The following is a 21,989-nucleotide window of genomic DNA, read 5'->3' as shown; positions in this document are numbered from 1 at the left end:
TCTGTCTGCTCTTCTCTCTCCAGTCAACTACCCCCTCCACCCAGCAATGGTTCTCTGTCTGCACTTAAACTTTAACTCCCTCTTAACCTTCCCTCTCTCATTTCTCAAAATGTACCTCCCCGCATCTCAAAACAGAGGGGTGCTTATTCCAATCCCCAGGAAGCAGTGTCAAAGTTCTCCAGTACTGGTTGCTCTACTCCACCACACTAATCTATGTACTTTTGGAAGGTTGGCCCCATTGTGGGCAAAAATAGATCCAAATAAACAAAAACGTTACACAAATATCACCTAATACTAAGCTGTTTTGTATGTGGCGTGTCAGAGTGTTGTTGATGTTCTCTGTATGCTGGGCGAGGCTGGAGCAGAGTGGACGGAGCAGTGGACTCTCCTCTCCTTTCCTTGGCTGCCTGGCCAACCCGCTGGCCCTGTGCCATGCTACTGGTCATACAGCCCAGTGCTGTAGCTGCGTCCCCTATGGCACCCTATTGCCTATTTAGTGCACTACATTTGTGCCCATTGGGCTCTAGTCAAAAGTAGTTCACTACATAGGGAATAGGGTGCCATTGGGGACGCAGGCTGCAACTTTACCTCACTCCCCAGCTCCCCGCATGACTACTGCCCTTTGTGTGTGTCCCAGGCCAGAGTAGACCGAGTAGGCTCACTGCTGCTGCTACTAACAACCTGCAGTCAAATGCCTCTGTCATTATGCATGTTCCCTTTTCTTAACTGCTATGCCATCTGATTATATTGGCAACAGGAAACATCAACACCAGCAGCTGGTTGTTAGACTGCTATATAAACATTAGGAATTATATTTTATTTTCTGGATAGACAATCAAATCATACAAACAACCTTACAGGGGCTACTTGAACTAGGCTCTTGCCTAACTTGAGATGTAATTTACAAGTTGTTAGCCATGTTCTATAAATATAGCATTATTATATATGTGGGGTGTACATTTCACCTTTACCTAGTGTTAACAGCAGAGGAGAAGGTAATCTCCAATCTGACAGTATTTACATTGCCGGTCTGCCATTCTACAGCAGACAGGAGCAGGTTGTAGAGGTCCCAGTCAGTAAGGCCCCAGTATGGGACCAGCGTCTCAAGCCTTACCATGTCTACTCCCACATAGTACCCCAGGCTCTCGTTCCCAGGCAGCAGGTCACAGAAGATGATGGTTCCTCTCTCCGGCCCCTCTCTGGTCTGGACCAGGACCCTGGAGTTGATCTCCAGCGGATGGAAATCCATCTCCTCCTCCACCAGGATGACGTGATCCACCTCTAGCTCTCCCAGCTCCTCTTCCTCGTCATCCCACAGCTCCAGCTTGTCCAGGGCAACAAACACCCCGCACTCATCCTCACAGCGGAACAGCTGTCGGCCCTGGTAGGAGCCCTCTGTGAAGCCCTGGCCTCTGCCCTCCTCCTAAGTAGAGGCATAGGTTACATACAGTATGTTAAATGTGGGATAACCTGCGAGTGACAGTCGCATGTGGCTTACTCAGTCACGCTAACCCTTCCCCTAATCTGTCACACAGTAATGCCAAAGAACTTCTCTGACCCATAACCTCTTCCCTAACCCTTACCATCACAGGAAAAGCCTAGCACTGGGCTGAGCTGATACAAGAGGCATGAGCTGTCATTACAGTGAGGTGAGCTCAGCTACAGTAACCTGCCTATTCAGCATTCTACAGGGGAGGGAACAGGGAAGTGAACATCATACATCTGGGATGCGGAGGGCATAACAGCATACTCAAAATGTTTCATTGCAGAGAGTAGCCGGCAGGCACCGAACTGAATAATCTTTGCTCTTACACAGGGATAATGGACAGTTAGAAAATATAGTTACATGATCCTATACACTGCACTTCTTGAGTGCCATGTAGGGCTTTTCAGTATTGGCATTGCTCAATTTATGTTTGTATGATCGAGATCAGAAGTAAACATTGTTGACTGTAAATGTTTGGTAAGTATTCTGAATCGTGATACAAGTCTGGCATTCAATCAAGACGCTGATCTGAAACCCAAGAATGTGCTAAACCCTTTATAGTGAGCAAGGATCAGCCTTTCCTCTCGTCCGGCTCCTTCACCCACTCACCCAGCCTACAACTGGACACGGAGGAATAAACACAACATTGTGCTCCAATAAACAAGCCTTTGTAGCCCGCTACTTTACTGCATCTTTACAGAACGTAGGCTACGGCAAGTGAGAGTCCATTTACTAGCTTAGCTGTTATGAAATATCACACATAACTGAAGTTCCCTCTGGGACAAATAAAGTTATTCTATATACGTAACTGAGGGTCAACTGCTTACAAAGTGCATTTTAAAAGAACAGTAAAGATGAGGTTTCTCACCAGCAGCTCCACTCCAAACCAGACCCCGGAGAGAGCCCTGTCTGGGAGGAGAGATCCTTTAAATCGGACTACCCCGGGCAAAGGTTCATCCCCCGAACGCAGCTGCACGCGCACCTTGGAGCCACAATCGATGTCTCTGGCCCGCTCCAGCCGGGGCTTGTTGTACAGCAGGGCATAGCGCTCCTCACAGTTGGTGATGGGGAACAGCAGCTCAGCTAGCTTCTCATCCAGCTCCAGGACGTCCCTGAATTGGACGTCCAACAACAAGATGTACATTTGAATCCCAGAGGAAAACACAAGAAAATATTAAAAAGTTACAAAAAATGTCAATATATCAAACACTATTTGTACAAAAGTATGTGGACACCCCTTCAAATTAGTGGATTAGGCTATTTCAGCCAAACCCGTTGCTGACAGGTGTATAAAATCGAGCACAGAGCCATATACTCCTCATAGACAAACATTGGCAGCAGAATGGCCTTACTGAAGAGCTCAGTGACTTTCAATGTGGCACCGTCATAGGATGCCACCTTCCCAACAAGTCAGTCAAATTTCTGTCCTGCTCCGATCAACTGTAAGTGCTGTTATTGTGAAGTGGAAACGTCTAGGAGCAACAACAGCGCAGCCACGAAGTGGTAGGCCACACAAACTCACAGAACGGGACCGCGAGTACTGAAGGGCATAAAAATCGTCTGTTCTCGGTTGCAACACTCACTACCAAGTTCCAAACTGCCTCTGAAAGCAACATCTGCACAAGAACTGTTCGTCGGGAGTGTCATGAAATGGGTTTCCATGGCCGAGCAGCCGCACACAAGCCTAAGATAACCATGCGCAATGCCAAGGGTCGGCTGGAGTGGTGTAAAGCTCACTGCCATTGGACTATGGAGCAGTGGAAACGTTATGATGATTCGCACTTCACCATCTGGCAGTCCGACAGACAAACCTGAGTTTGGCGGATGCTAGGAGAACGCTACCTGCCCCAATGCATAGTGCCGAGTGTAAAGTTTGGTGTAGGAGGAATAAAGGTCTGGGGATGTTTTTCATGGTTCGGGCTAGGCCTCTTAGTTCCAGTGAAGGGAAATCTTAACGCTACAGTATACAATTACATTCTAGACGATTCTGTGCTTCCAACTTTGTCTCAACCTTTCCTGTTTCAGCATGACAATGCCCCAGTGCAATTAGGAGCAATTAGGAGTGGCCTGCACAGAGCCCTGACATCAACCCCAACAAACACCTTTGGGATGATTTGGAACGCCGACCGTGAGCCAGGCATAATCGCCAAACATCAGTGCCCGACCTCACTAATGCTTTTGTTGCTGAATGGAAGCAAGTCCCTGCAGCAATGATCCAACATCAAGTGGAAATTTTTCCCAGAAGAGTGGATGCTGTTATAGAAGCAAAAGGGGGAACAACTCCATATTAATGCCCATGATTTTAGAATGAGATGTTTGATGAGCAGGTGTCCACAAACTTTTAGTCATGTGGTGTATGTCAAATGTGAGTAGTTGTTGTTTTGTATTGTCTTTATATAAAATTGCAATATAGCATGAGTGTCACTATCCATTAATTAGACCAACCGCTCATCCAGGCTCAGCACCACGTTGGTCTGGTCCAGGACGCGTAGGCTCCTCTTGCCCTTGCTGAGGGGTAGCGTGCGCCCCAGGCTGTTTCTCTCCTGGCAGGCCTGTCCCAGGCTGCCCCGGGGGATCCTCAGGGTCTTCTGGGGGGGCTTCTCCACTATACACTCCTTAGTAGAATTGAGTAGAGTTATTAAGGGTCTCAGTCTAGTTAGAAATGGCACCCTATTTCCTATTTAGTACACTGATTTTGACCAGGGCCCATTGAGCAGATATAGTGCATTATATAGGGAATAAACAGCCAATCCAAACATAATCGAAGATACCCATTAGTACATCAGGACTTATCTTCTTGAGTTTATTCTCAAAAAACACAATAGCCAAAACAACAAAATATGAAACACAAAATAAACCTTTTTCGATAAACAGGCCTTGATAAATAAATAAAATCTTGAATAACCCTAGCGAAATTCAGGAATCTCATAAAGAGCAACTGCTTTAAAAAAAGCAACGAATCCCTTTGAAAATTGATATTTGGCATCAATATGAGCCAGAAACAGTTATTCTAGTGTCAATAGACTACAAAGTGTAAATAGGATAATTTGGTCATTAAGTCAGTCTAAACCGAGTTTGGAACATCTGTGCATCACAATGGATAAATGAAGATAGGGTTTTGATTTGACGATGTCCATTAGTACATTAACATGGGGTGAACAGCTGCAGTGATTACTCTCTATCCAATAGCATAGACAGTGAGACTGTTTAAATAAGACATGCCACACATTTTTTTACTTGAGAAATACTGCACCAAACACTTTAGTTAGATGTAAAAAATGTAATAAAAACATCCATGGCAAAAACTTCAAAATGAATTACAGATATCTCAGTTCAATTCTGGGGATTTTGAGGAAGTAAAATAGGCTTCCATGTCTACAGTGTCTCATGGGAGACAAGAATCATTAACCAAACACGGAATCGGTCAGGAAACACACCAACAGTGGTTCGTCCTTTAAAAGTTGCAGCGTACTGCAGCACAGCTTGCGTGGTGCTGCAAAATCCTATGGCACGTTATTTAAATGCCATCCATTTGGTACCATTAATGCTAGTTAGTACTAGCTTGACCACCAGTTTGACCACCAGAGGGAATCTTTGAGAAGCATTTGATAGCCTTCAATAGTGGCTGTACTAGAGAATTTAAAAACTTTTTTGTAAGAACAGATTTTAAGAAATGTTGCTCAATTAATTTGATTAATTTTATGGTCTTTCTTTTCCAAGAAAAACAAAAAACACTCGGTTTCCATTAGGATGGAATGGAAAATATGGCGCTGTACAACGTGATGGTCGGGAGTAGGCTACAGTGCTGGGCTATTTAGCTAAAGAATCGCAGTGTCGTGCGAGCACGTGAGAGACCTGGGTTTATTTTAAGAATGTGAAATGTCAAACATTGTAGAGAGAATTATTTTTCTGCTTTTATTTCTATCATCACATTCCCAGTGGGTCAGAAGTTTACATACACTCAATTAGTATTTGGTAGCATTGCCTTTAAATTGTTAAACTTGGGTCAAACACTTCAGGTAGCCTTCCACAAGCTTCCCACAATATGTTGGGTGAATTCTGGCCTATTCCTCCTGACAGAGCTGGTGTAACAGTCAGGTTTGTAGGCCTCCTTGCTCACACATGCTTTTTCAGTTCTGTCCACAAATGTTCTATAGGATTGAGGTCAGGGCTTTGTGATGGCCACTCCAATACCTTAACTTTGTTGTCCTTAAGCCATTTTGCCACAACTTTGGAAGTATGCTTGGGGTCATTGACCATTTGGAAGACCCATTTGTGACCAAGCTTTAACTTCCTGACTGATGTCTTGAGATGTTGCTTCAATATATCCACATAATTTTCCTCCCTCATGGTGCCATCTATTTGTGAAGTGCACCAGTCCCTCCTGCAGCAAAGCAGCCCAACATTATGATGCTGCCACCCCCGTATTCACGTTTGGGATGGTGTTCTTCAGCTTGCAAACCTTACCCTTTTACCTCCAAACATATCGATGGTCATTATGCCCAAACAGTTCTATTTTTGTTTCATCAGACGAGAGGACATTTCTCTAAAAAGTACAATCTTTGTACCCATGTGCAGTTGCAAACCGTAGTCTGGATTTCTTAATGGCGGTTTTGGAACAGTGGCTTCTTCCTTGCTGAGCGGCCTTTCAGGTTATGTCGATATAGAACTCATTTTACTGTGGATATAGATACTTTTGTACCCGTTTCCTCCAGCATCTTCACAGGGTCCTTTGCTGTTGTTTTGGGATTGATTAGCACTTTTCGAACCAAAGTACATTCATCTCTAGGAAACAGAACACGTCTCCTCCTGAGTGGTATGACAGCTACGTGGTCCCATGATGTTTATACTTGTGTACTATTGTTTGTACAGATGAACGTGGTACCATTCAGGCATTTGGAAATTGCTCCCAAGGATGAACCAGACTTGTGGAGGTCTACAATTATCTTCTGAGGTCTTGGATTTCTTTTGATTTTCCCATGATGTCAAGCAAAGAGGAACTGAGTTTGAAGGTTGGCCTTGAAATACTTCCACAGTAGAGGTCGACCAACTATGATTTTTCAATGCCGATACCGATTATTGGAGGATCAAAAAAAGCCGATACCGATTAAATCAGAGGATTTCTTTATTTATAATAATGACAATTACAACAATACTGAATGAACACTTATTTTAACTTAATATAATACATCAATAAAATAAATTTAGCCTCAAATAAATAATGAAACATGTTCAATTTGGTTTAAATAATGCAAAAACAAAGTGTTGGAGAAGAAAGTAAAAATGCAATATGTGCCATGTAAAAAAGCGTACGTTTAAGTTCCTTGCTCAGTTCCTTTTAACATGAGTTTTCAATATTCCCAGATAAGAAGTTTTAGGTTGTAGTTATTATAGGAATTACAGGACTATTTATCTCTATACCATTTGTATTTCATATACCTTTGACTATTGAATGTTCTTATTAGAGGTCGACCGATTAATCAGAATGGCCGATTAATTAGGGCCGATTTCAAGTTTTCATAACAATCGAAAATTGGTAATTTTGGACGCCGATTTTTTTATTTATTTATTTTTTACACCTTTATTTAACTAGGCAAGTCAGTTAAGAACACTTATTTTCAATGACGGCCTAGGAACGGTGGGTTAACTGCCTTGTTCAGGGGCAGAACGACAGAATTGTACCTTGTCAGCTCAGGGATTTAATCTTGCAACCTTACGGTTAACTAGTCCAATGCTCTAACCACCTGCCTCACGAGGTGCCTCACCAAGGTAAGTTGCTAGCTAATATTAAAAACTTATCTTATGAAAAACAATCAATCAATAATAATCACTAGTTATAACTACACATGGTTGATGATATTACTAGTTTATCTAGCGTGTTCTGCGTTGCATATAATCGATGGAGTGCGCATTCGCAAAAAAGGACTGTCGTTGCTCCAACGTGTACCTAACCATAAACATCAATGCCTTTCTTAAAATCAATACACAGAAGTATAGATTTTTAAACCTGCATATTTAGCTAAAATAAATCCAGGTTAGCAGGCAATATTAACCAGGTGAAATTGTGTCACTTCTCTTGCAAGAGTCAGGGTATATGCAACAGTTTGGGCCGCCTGGCTCGTTTGAACTAATTTGCCAGAATTAGTTATCCATTGCACCACAAATGCCGCGGCCCTTGCAGAGCAAGGGGAACAACTACTTCAATGTCTCAGAGCGAGTGCCGTCACCGATTGAAACGCTATTAGCGCGCACCCCGCTAACTAGCTAGCCATTTCACATCGGTTACACCAGCCTAATCTTGGGTGTGGATAGGCTTGAAGTCATAAACAGCTCAATGCTTGAAGCACAACGAAGCTGCTGGCAAATGCACGAAAGTGCTGATTTAATGAATTCTTACAAGCCTGCTGCTGCCTTCCACCGCTCAGTCAGACTGCTCTATCAAATATCATAGACTTAATTACAACATAACACACAGAAATACGAGCCTTAGGTCATTAATATGGTCAAATCCGGAAACTATCATTTTGAAAACAAAACGTTTATTCTTTCAGTGAAATACGGAACCATTCCGTATTTTATCTAACGGGTGGCATCCCTAAGTCTAAATATTGCTGTTACATTGTACAACCTTCAATGTTATGTCATAATTATGTACAATTCTGGAAAATGAATTACGGTCTTTGTTAGGAATAAATGGTCTTCACACAGTTCGCAAACGAGCCAGGCGGCCCAAACTGCTGCATATACCCTGACTGCTTGCACGGAACGCAAGAGAAGTGACATAATTTCTCTAGTTAAAAGAAAGTCATGTTAGCAGGCAATATTAACTAAATATGCAGGTTTAAAAATAAATACTTGTGTATTGATTTTAAAGAAAGGCATTGATGTTTATGGTTAGGTACACATTGGTGCAACGACAGTGCTTTTTCGCGAATGCGCTTGTTAAATCATCACCCGTTTGGAGAAGTAGGCTGTGATTCGATGAGAAATGAACAGGCACCGCATCGATTATATGCAACGCAGGACACGCCAGATAAACTAGTAATATAATCAACCATGTGTAGTTAACTAGTGACTATGTTAAGGTTTATTGTTTTTAATGCTCGCTAGCAACTTACCTTGGCTTCTTGCTGCACTCGCGTAAAAGGTAGTCAGCCTGCCATGCAGGCTCCTCGTGGAGTGCAATGTAAGGCAGGTGGTTAGAGCGTTGGACTAGTAACCGGAAGGTTGCAAGATCGAATCCCTGAGCTGACAAGGTAAAAATCTGTCGTTCTGCCCCTGAACAAGGCAGTTATATATATATATATATATATATATATATATATATATATATATATATATATATATATATATATTTTTTTTTTTTTTTTTTTTTTTTTTTAATCGGCCACAATCAGTGTCCAAAAATGCCGATTACCAATTGTTATGAAAACTTGAAATCGGCCATTCCAATTAATCGGTCGACCTCTATTCCACAGGTACACCTCCAATTGACTCAAATTATGCCAGTTAGCCTATCAGAAGCTTCTAAAGCCATGCCATAATTTTCTGGAATTTTCCAAGCTGTTTAACTTCTCTAGGATAGGGCGCAGCATTTTCACATTTGGATGAAAAGCGTGCCCAGAGTAAACTGCCTCCTACTCAGTCCCAGATGCTAATATATGCATACTATTATTAGTATTGGATAGAAAACACTCTGAAGATTCTAAAACTGTTTGAATCATGTCTGTGACTATAACATAACTTATTTGGCAGGCAAAACCCAGAGGAAAAACCATTTAGATTTTCTATTTGAGGTCACTCTTTTCAATGGGTTTTCATTGGGAATCCAGATTTTTAGAGGGACCTTCCTGCAATTCCTATCGCTTCCACTGGATGTCAACAGTCTTTAGAAATTGGTTGAGGCTTTTCCTTTGAGAAATGAAGAAGTAGCCATGTTCAGAATGAGGCTCCAGTGAAGTGTACTGTTTGTTAGAGGCGCGTGACCGGAAAGCATGCTACACATTGTTTTCCTCCGGTATTGAACACAGATCATCCCGTCTTCAATTTTATCGATTATTTACGTAAAAAAATACCTAAAGTTGTATTACAAAAGTAGTTTTAAATGTTTGGACAAAGCTTACAGGTAACTTTTGAGATTTTTTGTAGTCACGTTGTGCAAGTTGGAACAGGTGTTTTTCTGGATCAAACGCGCCAAATAAATTGACATTTTGGATATATATCGACGGAATTAATCGAACAAAAGGACCATTTGTGATGTTTATGGGACATATTGGAGTGCCATATTGGAGTGCCAACAGAAGAAGCTCGTCAAAGGTAAGTCATGAATTATATCTTTATTTCTGCGTTTTGTGTCGCGCCGGGAGGGTTGCAATATGATGGTCTGTGATTGTTAGCTGGGGTGTTATCCTCAGATAATAGCATTGTTTGCTTTCGCCGTAAAGCATTTTTGAAATCTGACACGTTGGCTGGATTCACAACAAGTGTAGCTTTAATTTGGTATATTGAATGTGTGATATCATGAAAGTTTAATTTTATAGTAATTTATTTGAATTTGGCGCTCTGCATTTTCACTGGATGTTGGCCAGGAGGGACGCTACCGTCCCACATATCCCAGAGAGGTTAAAGGCAACCTCACTAGGGTATGTGGGACGGTAGCGTCCCACCTCGTCAACAGCCAGTGAAAATGCAGGGCGCCAAATTCAAAACAGAAATACCATAATTAGAATTCCTCAAACATACAAGTATTATACACCATTTTAAAGATAAACTTGTTGTAAATCCCGCCAGTGTCCGATTTAAAAAAGGCTTTACGACGAAAGCACACCATCTGATTGTTAGGTCAGCGCCTAGTCACAGAAAAACACAGCCATTTTTCCAGCCAAAGAGAGAAGTTACAAAAAGCAGAAATAGAGATAAAATTAATCACTAACCTTTGATGATCTTCATCAGATGACACTCATAGGACTTCATGTTACACAATACATGTATGTTTTGTTCAGTAAAGTTAATATTTATATCCAAAAATCAGAGTTTACATTGGCGCGTTATTTTCAGTAGTTCCAAAACATTCTGTGATTTTGCAGAGAGCCACATCAATTTACAGTAATACTCATAATAAACATTGCTAAATGATACAACTGTTATGCATGGTATTTTAGATCCTCTTTTCCTTAATGCAACCACCGTGTCAGATTTCAAAAAAGCTTTACGGAAAAAGCACACCATGCAATAATCTGAGTACAGCGCTCAGAGACCAAAACGACCCAAACAGATATCCGCCATGTTGTGTAGTCAACAGAAGTCAGAAAAAGCATTATAAATATTCACTTACCTTTGATGATCTTCATCAGAATGCACTCCCAGGAATCCCAGTTCCACAATAAATGTTTGTTTATTCGATAATGTCCAAATACCTCCTTTTTGTTCACGCATTTAGCCCAGTAATCAAAATTCATGTGGCGCGATCACTAGGTGCAGACGAAAAGTCAAAAAGTTCCGTTACAGTCCGTAGAAACATGTCAAACAATGTATAGAATCAATCTTTAGGATGTTTTTAACATACATTTTCAATAATGTCCCAACCGGAGAATTCCTTTGTCTGCAGAATTGCAATGGAACGCAAGCTAACTATCACGTGAACGCGCATGGCCAGTTCGTGGCTCTCTGGCAGACCTCTGACTCATTCCCCTCTCATTCGCCCCCACTTAACAGTAGAAGCCTCAAACAAGGTTCTAAAGACTGTTGACATCTAGTGCAAGCCTTAAGAAGTGCAATAAGACCCCATAGACACTGTGTATTCGATAGGCCATGAGTTGAAAAATTACAAACCTCAGATTTCCCACTTCCTGGTTGGATTTTTTCTCAGGTTTTTGCCTGCCATATGAGTTCTGTTATACTCACAGACATCATTCAAACAGTTTTAGAAACTTCAGAATGTTTTATATCCAAATCTACTAATTATATGCATATTCTAGCTTTTATGGCTGAGTAGCAGGCAGTTCAATTTTGACACGCATTTCATCCAAAATTCCCAATGCTGCCCCCTACCCTAGTGAAGTTAAAGACATAGTCAACTTAGTGTATGTAATCTTCTGACCCACTGGAATTGTGATACAGTGAATTATAAGTGAAATAATCTGTCTGTAAACAATTGTTGGAAAAAGTATGTGTCATGCACAAAGTAGATTTCCTAACCGACTTGACAAAACTATAGTTTGTTAACTTCTTATGGCTGCAGCCCAACGTCGGTACACTTATGACAACAGCCAGCTCAAGTGGAGGGCGCGAAATTCAAAATATATATTTTTTAAATATTTAACTTTCACACATTAACAAGTCCAATACAGCATATGAAAAGGTATAATTCTTGTGAATCCATCCAACATGTCCGATTTTTTTAATGTTTTACAGGGAGGACAAGATATATAAATCTATTAGCTAACCACGTTAGAAAAAGACACCACTATTTTTACTCCATCAGTTTTTTACTCCATCAGTAGCTATCACAAATTCGACCAAATAAAGATATAAATAGTCACTAACCAAGAAACAACTTCATCAGATGACAGTCTGATAACATATTTATTGTTTAGCATATGTTTTGTTAGAAAGATTTGCATATTTCAGGTATAAATCATAGTTTACATTGCAGCTACAGTCAGAAATTGCACCGAAAGCAGACAGAAAAATTACAGACACCAACGCCAAATAACTAAATAATCATCATAAAACATTTCTGAAAAATACATAGTGTACAGCAATTGAAAGACAGGCATCTTGTGATTCCAGACAATATTTCCGATTTATCAAGTGTTTTACAGCGAAAACACAATATAGCGTTATATTAGCTTAGCACAATAGCCAGAAACACTTGGGCGCCGGCGACTACGACAGATATATGAAATAACATCATAAATTGGGTCTTACTTTTGCTGATCTTTCATCAGAATGTTGGACAAGGTGTCCTTTGTCCAGAACAGTCGTTGTTTGGATTCAGAACGGACACTTTGCCTCTTCATTTAGCACGCGCGCTAGCCGGGTGGTACGGATCTCTCCATGTCAACAAACGGAAGAGAACGGAACACGGCAAAACTCCCGAAAAAATTTAAATAATCTGATTAAACTATATTGAAAAAACATACATGTGACCATGTCATCGTAAAGTATCAAATAAAATCAAAGACGGAGATATTGGTCGTCCATAACGGCAGCTAAACAGAAGGCAATCCCACTGTCCAGCGCGCGCTCCTCAGAGTACCGGAAATGAGGGACACGTCATACAAAGAGCCTGTATTCAACGTCAGACCAAGATAAACACGAAATTTCTTCTCTCACAGTCTCTTGACACCCAGGGGAAGGTCTATGAAGTGAACGTAGACTCTTACGTTTCATGTATAGGCAGGAAGAAAAGCAGAGCATCGATTTCAGACTTTCCACTTCCGGGTCAGGAAATGTGCTGCAGAATGAGTTCCGTTTCACTCAGAAATAATTCAAACGGTTTTAGAAACTAGAGAGTGTTTTCTATCCAATAGTAATAATAATATGCATATTGTACGAGCAAGAATTGAGTACGAGGCCGTTTGAAATGGGCACATTTTATCTGGCTACTCAATACTGCCCCTTGCAGCCCAAACAGGTTAACAAGAAATTTGTGGAGTTGTTGAAAAATGAGTTAATGACTAAGTGCATGTAAACTTCCGACTTCAACTGTAAATAAGAATTTGTTATTAACTGATTCCATGTGTGTTATTTCATAGTTGTGACGTCTTCACTATTATTCTGCAACATAGAAAATAGTACAAATAAAGAAAAACCCTGAAATGAGTAGATGTGTCCAAACTTTTCACTGGTACTTGCTAAACTAATTTGATTAATATTATGGTGTTTCTATTCCAAGAAAAACAAAAAACCCTCTGGGTTTCCATTAGGATGGAACTTCAATATGCTCTTTAAATAAATAAGACCTACACCACTTTTAACAGCAGATTACTCAACACCAGTGAGACTCAGGTCACCTACGGTAGGCCTAGAATATATTGAAAAATATGACGTGACTCTCAGCCAATAAATACATATAGAGGATTGAAGGATTCTAAATTAAAACCAAAAGCCGCCTCAAACTGAAAATTACAACCGATCACGGCCGGTTGTGATACAGCCAACCTAACTTAGAATTCTCCCCCTACCCTCCTTTTAGACAAGTCTATTGTCCAGCTACCTGCTAACAGCCATAATGGCGCTGTACAACGTGACCGTGTGTGTTTGAAAGAGTATTTTCCAGTAAGCAACAATTTGTTTACCTTTATGAGACAACTTTGTTCCAATATTTCTGTGATATTTATTCCCATAGTAATTCGTTATGGAGCCATAACTAAATAAACGTCGGCATTTTGAAAGAGTATTTTTATCATTATTGTATTAGCATAAGCATAAATATGCCATTATTAGTTACATTGTTTTAGTTTGAATGTGCAGACTGGCACCAAGAACAGTGGGAACGTTTCCCTAGTCAGCGCCATTATTAGTGCAATGCCCCTTAAAGTGTTGCTCTGTGCTACCCAGTGTGGCGGGGTGAGTGACCCCCCCCCCGTACCGTACTAAACCACAAAATACTTCTAAGAACCGCAGCATAATCACAAAAGTTTTAGTGGGGCAACCACTGTACAAGACTGAAATCTGGGCAACAGAAAATAAACATATGTATATTTACCTTGACCACCATGTAGAAGCGCCAGTCCTCCCTGAAGCCCCCACTGGGCTTCTCCTGGCTCCACAGGGCAGAGCTCATGGCTGTAGGGGCTGGGGCATAGCAGGGGGATATACAAGGTCCGCCTGTCTAACTAACCCAATATGAAGCCCTTCTCTCTTCCCTTTATGGACGTTCCTCTATCCCCAAAGCAGTGACAGGGGCATAACAAGGGTGAGAGAGAAACTAGGCCTAACACCTGAGGGGAAGGTTGTCTGGTTAGAGAGTAGACAGAGAGGGTGTTATGGTCGTTCACAGGCTCCTGCTGGCCTGGGGTGCCCTCATAATGGTCTCAACTGTCTGCCTGCATGCCCCAATGTACTTCGAAGGACCTGTGTATGAAAAGAAAGGCATGCTGTTATTATGACAATGTTGTTAAAAGGTCATGGAATGCCTCCAGGTTAATTCTATTAAATCACTGACTTATCATAAATCTCATCTCAATTGCTCCCTTCAAAAACTGGCCTATGGCTAGGCTATATTAACCCAAATAAGCATTGAGCCTTTTGGGAAAACAACAAAACATTTAAACAACACAAATCTGGGATAAGCTCTGAATAAATGGAATTCAAAGATTAAAACTGGTATCTAAACAAACAGGATGTAGGCTCATTAGAATGTAGTGCTATTATCTGAGTGAAGCCTGATTGCACCATTAGCTACAGGCTGCTACTGTACCTCATAACACTGACGGTGAAAACCAGTTGAGCACAAACATGATTAGGCCTAACCTTGTGTACTACCGGTATCTTGCAATCAAATAGGCCAAAAAAAGTTACTACCTGTATTCTGATTCCTGACAAACCTATTTGAAATAAGGGTCAAATTGATTTGAATTCAATCACTTTTTGACAGCTCCCTTTTGATTTGAACGAACCTTTCATACATATTTGCCCAGTGTAGAAGTGCTCAGAAAGTGACTTTGTAGCTGAATGACAAAACATTCTGGAGATAAAGGTGCTCAAAGTTGACTTATTTTGCATACCCCACCATACCATGAAACATCAATGTCTTCATCACTGGAAAAAATAAAGAGTTTGGGATTGATATAATTTAAAAGCTTAGAAACAGGGTTGTCAAACTACTTAATAGTTTCTGGAAAAAGAAACGGACAATTATATTAAAACGCTTCATTTCAAGAAATAATAAAATAGTTTGACATGATATCAAGCTGAACCGCTTATCTTTTCCAGTGATGAAGACACGGATGTCTCATGGTATGGTGGGGTATTCAAAATAGGTACACTTTGAGCACTTTTACCTCCTGAATGTTTTGGCATTCAGGTCCAAAAAGTCACCTTCTTAACACTTCTTCCATGGGCAAACATGCATAGAAAGTTGACAGGGATGCTGTCCAAAAACAGACTGAATTCAAATGGCTTTACCCTGAAGGCAATTTTGAAGCAGGCAGACAATATGCTCAAAACCTGTTGATACTCTCCTCTAAGATGATAAATGGGTGATGCCGCATAGGCCTTGGTACTACAGTCAATATTAACACAAATAGATTCTAAGCCAGTCGTTATTCAAACACACCGTTATAAACACGTTATTCAAAACTCACTCGGGCCTGACTCAGAATTTGAGACATTTTGGATTTCCCCTAGCTGTGTGATGATCAGATATGGCCAGAGTGTATTAAGGGAGCTGTGAGGGGGAATTCACAGACTAAAGCAGTCAAACGCCTCTTCCTGACAAACAGAGTCACCGCCACTTTAATACAGGGTCGACCTGTTTTGACAAACACAATATGAAGGGGGGATCCAAGCACCTCTGACATGACTCCTCTTTATGGTTCTCTGGCCACTCTCACATCTAGGCTATTCACACCTCATGTCTGTGCATCAAGCATCAATCAAGCAAGTTGGGGATCCCGATTGGCGCAGCGGTCTAAGGCACTGCATCTCAGTGATAGAGGCATCACTACAGACCCTGGTTCGATTCCAGGCTGTCACAACCGGCCGTGATTGGGAGTCCCATACGGCAGCGCACAATTGCCCCAGTGTCGTCAATGTTAGAGTTTGGCCGGAATTTGTTCTTAACTAATAACTTCCCTAGTTAAATAAAGGTTAAATAAATACAAAATAAAAAATCTATGACAGGGTGCCGCTGTGTTAGCCTTGGTTTGCATTGCAACTCCTCTTAGGCTGCGTATCTGTGCATAACATCAATTTTCACAGTTCAAATTTTCACATAGAGGACTTGTTGTTTACCATGCCCCTATTTGAGCTTGAGGGAGCATGGAGTGAGCAAAATAACATGACAGACAATTACTGTGTTGTGATGTTGTTCTAACAGTCTACCATAAGGAAGGAGTGAGGGCAAAAGGCCTACTGCCCTTTCAAAATACACATAATTGAATGACCCTTGGTCAACAACATGCATCACCGCAGTGTTTACATAGGCATTATCTGACATGACAACTACTTCTGAAAGTAACCCACTTGTCCCTTTTGCTTTGCCTTTTAACAGTGTGAATGTGTGAAGTACAATATAGCCACATACGGATGGTGCTGACATCCTCAATATAAAATGACTGGGATGTAACACTGACTATTTAAACACACCATCACAACATTCAAAAGCCCCAACAGATTAAATATTATTAACAGCAGAGTAATTGTATCATCATTGCAGCAGTGGTCTTGTATGTTCCAGTGATGTCACTGAATAAAGCCAGTCAGCAGCAGCGAGTGGTGATGATGATGCGTGAGAGAAGAAGGAAGAATGTGTCACTGCCAAGCCTTGCTCAATCATGGGATGAGGAAGGACTCTCATTGAAAAAACACCCATGGAACATGTCAATTAGTGTAAAACAGCACACATACTAGGACGTGTTTGTTGTAGGGCTAGCTAGCCAGTATAGCAAACCATGCACTATTTGATCAGGTGCATCCATATCAAAATCTGACGTATGACGAGGAAGCAAACATGAAATATAGCCATCATTATGACATAACGTCGTTAGCTAGCTCGTTTTCTTACCTTATTCAAAGGTCAGTTTGGTGCTGCAGTGTCGTGTCACCTGCTCATTCCAATGCTGTCCTTTAGTAGTTGAGGTTTTGATACGTTTGTACAATTAACTGGCTAGCTTGTTGATCGCAAACCAGCTGATAATCGATATGACAGCCTCGAAATTAGCTAGCCAAAGTAGCTAGTATGGCAAGCTAGCTGTCCCATGCAACAGAGCATGTTATCTACGGCATTTAATGTAGATAAATATTTTTCTGAACGACTCTTAGACTATACTATTAAATACTGACACACAAAACATATATTACGTGACAGACAAAATAAGTCAGGCCTTATAGCAAGAGGAATAAAGATAATTTAGAAAACTAATAGACCCCGAAATGTGTGTCTCCTGAAAATATGCCAAATCATAACCCATTGGCCAATCTGCATCCATCACAAGTGCCAATAGGCTGGATTTCAGGTTAATCAGTAAGTCCCACCCCCCGGGGTTTTCCCACGAGTTTGGTTGACGGGTATTGAAGAATCTGCGAATGAGTGGTTCTCTAGTAGCAGTTTCTAAACCTGCTACTATTCTTCCTGGCAGACGGTCTTCACTAGTTACTCCAACCACAAAGCCCGCCTATTTCTACAATGTATCTTCTTAACGTTTTAATTTAAACCTAGACATAACCGTAACCACACTGCTAACCGTATGCCTAACCCTAACCTTAAAATAAGACCAAAAGGCACATTTTCCCCCCGTGAATTTTTACGATATGGCCCATTTTGACGTTGTGGCTGTGGTAACTAGTTATAACCCTTGTAGACCCTGCACACTAAATGACAAATAGGGGGCGCTGTGTTGAAGCCATCGTGCCTCCATCTTGGCCTGATCTATATGCAATATTCCAGTCAGGAAAAAGTAACATATACTCAGCAAAAAAAGAAACGTCCCTTTTTCAGGACCCTGTCTTTCAAAGATAATTTGTAAAAATACAAATAACTTCACATATCTTCATTGTACAGGGTTTAAACACGGTTTCCCATGTTTGTTCAATGAACCATAAACAATTAATGAACATGCACCTGTGGAACGGTCATTTAGACACTATCAGCTTACAGACGGTAGGCAATTAAGGTCACAGTTATGAAAACTTAGGACACTAAAGAGGCCTTTCTACTGACTCTGATAAACAACAAAAGAAAGATGCCCAGGGTCCCTGCTCATCTGCGTGAACGTGCCCTAGGCATGCTGCAAGGAGGCATGAGGACTGCTGATGTGGCCAGGACAATAAATTGCAATATTGGTACTGTGAGATGCCTAAGACAGCGATACAGGGAGACAGGACAGACAGCTGATCGTCCTCGCAGTGGCAGACCACGTGTAATAACACCTGCACAGGATCGGTACATCAGAACATGACACCTGCGGGACAGGTACAGGATGGCAACAACAACTGCCCGAGTTATACCAGGAACGCACAATCCCTCCATCAGTGCTCAGAATGTCCGCAATAGGCTGAGAGAGGCTGGACTGAAGGCCTGTAGGCCTGTTGTAAGGCATGTCCTCATCAGACATCACCGGCAACAACGTCGCCTATGGGCACAAACCCACCGTCACTGGACCAGACAGGACTGGCAAAAAGTGCTCTTCACTGACGAGTCGTGGTTTTGTCTCACCAGGGGTGATGGTCGGATTCGCGTTTAAGGAATTAGAGCAGTACATTAAGAACATTCTACATTCTTCTAATAAGAAAGGTGTTAAAACAATCAATATGTGTGCATCTTTTAAGGTCTTTGCATAATCTGGAATTTGTTGTAACCCCTAGCCTATGTTATCGTTGTTTGTTTGTATACTTCTTGTATGTATACTGTTTTTTCTGCAAGAAAAAAATATATATATATATTTAAAAAAGAAATCTTGGCCTGATTTTGGTACTCCCCCACCATTGTGACCTACATTCATTTTCGCCACATTTATTTTAATACAATCACCTTCATGCATACGTTTAAATTATATTGTGAGCTAAACACAAAAAATAAAAAATTTAAAAAATATAGAAACCATTTCCTATAAGTATCACCTTAGAGATTACTAATAATACTGTCACCACTACAACAACAAAATGCTTAAATATATGTAATTTTGTCCTTGAAAAGTTTAATTGAAATACTGTAGAATTCCACATTCCTATGGAGGACTGCTCCTTCTGGGGAGTGAAAATATGACTGACTGGTGGCTTCAAAGTAGAGGTCGACCGACATGGCCGATTAATTAGGACCTATTTCAAGTTTTCATAACAATCAGTAACCGCCGATTATGGCCGATTACACTGCAATCCACGTGGAGACTGCATGGCAGGCTGACCTCCTGTTACGTGAGTGCAGCATCAAAAGGACCTTGTGGCTGCAAGGAGCCAAGGTGATTAGGAGACGACAGCTGGCAATTAATTATTGGGTCAGCCTACAGGGACATGGGCTATCTCATCCTGCGAAAAGGATTTTACAGGCATGCTGGGAACATGAGCAAAGACAGAACACGAGCTTTGGGTGGATGGGTAATACCCAGGTGAAGGAGATGGGACTGTATGGAAGGGAATTTAGTCCAACGGTAGCTATCCCTGTGAATCCACCATGACTACTCCCACGTCCAGTAGTAGATCTAGGAGTATTGGAGAGACTAGGGAAAGATAGGGAAGGTGTTGATCCTTCTGATTTGTTTAAGAGACGTCTGGATACCGTGTATCATAATTGTGTGTCCATATACACAGATGGTTCAAAAGATCCAAGGACAGGACATACTGGGTCAGCATTTGTAGTGCAGGAATGTGGGGTGAGAGTCAGGAAACATATTACAGATCATCAGGCTGTATATACGGCGGAGATGATGGCCATACTGTTGGCCTTGCAGTGGGTGGAGGAAGTTAAACAAGAAAGAGTAGTTATTTGCTCTGATTCATGTGCAGTGTTAAGGAGTCTCCAGTCCATTATATCACGTAGCAGACAAGACCTGCTTTATGAGGTGCTACAAACCCATGGCAGGAGTAAACAAATGGGTATACAGATAATATTTACATGGGTCCCAACTCATGTGGGAGTGGAGGGGAACGAGGCAGTTGATGTACTGGCTAAACAAGCACTAAGTAGTGCAGATGTTGATGTGGTAGTTTAAATGAGCAAGGCAGAGGCAGAAAGCATGATATGGACAGTGATGGTGGAGAAATGGCAGGAGCAGTGAAATAGAGATACTAAGGGCAGGCATTTATTTCAAGTACAAAGGAAAGTCGGGAGGGGAGGACGGCAGGAAGGGACAGAAGAGAGGAGGCTATATTTACAAGATTAAGGGTGGGTCACAGCCAGTTGAATAAGACTTTACATGTGATAGGAAAGCATCCAACAGGAAAATGTGAGTATTGCCAGGAAACAGAGACCGTGGAGCATGTATTGATACAGTGTGGACATTATTGGAGGGAAAGAGAGAGGATGAGATCTAGTATGAGGGAGAAGGGGATACAGGAAATTAGTTTAAAGAGTATATTGAGTAGAAAGTCATTAGATATAGTCTCAAATATATTGTAATCTTTTTTAAGAGCAACGGGGCTGGCAGGTAGGATTTAGTTTCTCCCTGTCTCTGGCCAACACTCCAGTACAGTAGGTGGCGGTAATGCACCATAACGTTGGATGCCAACCACCGATAAACCCCACCGAAGAAGAAGAAGGAGCCAAGGTAAGTTTCTAGCTAGCATTAAACTTATCTTATAAAAAAACAATCAATCTTCACATAATCACTAGTTAACTACACATGGTTGATGATATTACTAGGTTACCTAGCTTGTCCTGCGTTACATATAATCAATGCGGTGCCTGTTAATTTCTCATTGAATCACAGCCTACTTCAATTTTGCCAAACGGGTGATGATTTAACAAAAGCACATTCGCGAAAAAAGCACAATCGTTGCACAAATGTACCTAAACATAAACATCAATGCCTTTCTTAAAATCAATACACAAAAGTATATATTTTTAAACTTGCATATTAAGTTAAAACCTCTTCTGGCTGCAGGGTGAATATTGAAAAAACTGGAAAATATGCGCACATTTTCAAACGGCCTCTTAAGAAATTTTTGATCTTACAATATGCATATATTTACTACTATTGGATAGAAAACAGTCTATAGTTTCTAAAAACGTTTGAATTATTTCTCTAAGTTGAACAGAACTATTTTTACAGCCCATTTCCTATCCAGAATTGAGATTTCCAAATGCGATGTCTCTCTTTAAGACCTTGTCTATAAAAGGTCATGTCACTTAGGACCGTAGAAACACGTCATACGCCTTCATCTGGGTGTAATGCGGAAGTGAGAGAAAAAAGCAGTTGAATATCTCTTCCAGGGGCTGAACACAACATCTTGTAGTGAGACCTGCGCACTTTAATTTTTTTTCTGGGCGCGAGGTAGAACCTGGACTCGGCTCCTGGAATACGCTCGTTAAAGGTGAATATGACCTCTGGCTACGCTATTATTTGATACATGTCACAAAATCATCCTAAAGTATGTTTTTTCAATATACTTTAATTATATTATTGCAATTTATTCTGGACTTTAGACGTGATGCTTTGGAAGAATTTTTTGAAGAAAGAGAGATTAGCGCCGCACGGCCATTGTGCTTGCTAACCCAAGAGGGAAATAGTTCGTTCTGGAACCCAACTAAAGACTGTACTGGACAATGGACCCCTTTACAACATTCTGATGGAATATCAACAAAGATAAGGACCCAATTTGGGATGCTTTTCATATATCT

The 21,989-nt window shown here is 41.1% G+C and overlaps 1 protein-coding gene across 2 annotated transcripts in view; it reads right to left on the bottom strand.

Annotated features, from left to right (window-relative positions):
- The window catches only part of LOC129854466 (ubiquitin carboxyl-terminal hydrolase CYLD-like), a 30,868-nt gene extending 13,235 nt beyond the window's left edge, over positions 1-17,633 (bottom strand). Inside the window, exons 1-5 of one of the 2 annotated variants that reach the window (XM_055921534.1) lie at positions 17,220-17,633; positions 14,199-14,566; positions 3,932-4,101; positions 2,355-2,598; positions 1,115-1,423 (exon numbers count right to left, since the gene is read on the bottom strand). In XM_055921534.1, coding sequence (XP_055777509.1) covers positions 1,115-1,423; positions 2,355-2,598; positions 3,932-4,101; positions 14,199-14,276 — 801 coding nt within the window. In that variant the 5' untranslated portion in view covers positions 14,277-14,566; positions 17,220-17,633. The remainder of the gene's footprint in view (positions 1-1,114; positions 1,424-2,354; positions 2,599-3,931; positions 4,102-14,198; positions 14,567-17,219) is intronic. The other variant, XM_055921535.1, reaches the window with a different exon arrangement.
- Positions 17,634-21,989: the final 4,356 nt, after the last annotated feature.

Source organism: Salvelinus fontinalis, chromosome 4, assembly GCF_029448725.1.
Source record: "Salvelinus fontinalis isolate EN_2023a chromosome 4, ASM2944872v1, whole genome shotgun sequence".
Lineage (NCBI taxonomy): Eukaryota > Metazoa > Chordata > Actinopteri > Salmoniformes > Salmonidae > Salvelinus > Salvelinus fontinalis.
This window is presented reverse-complemented; position numbering and strand designations above follow the sequence as displayed.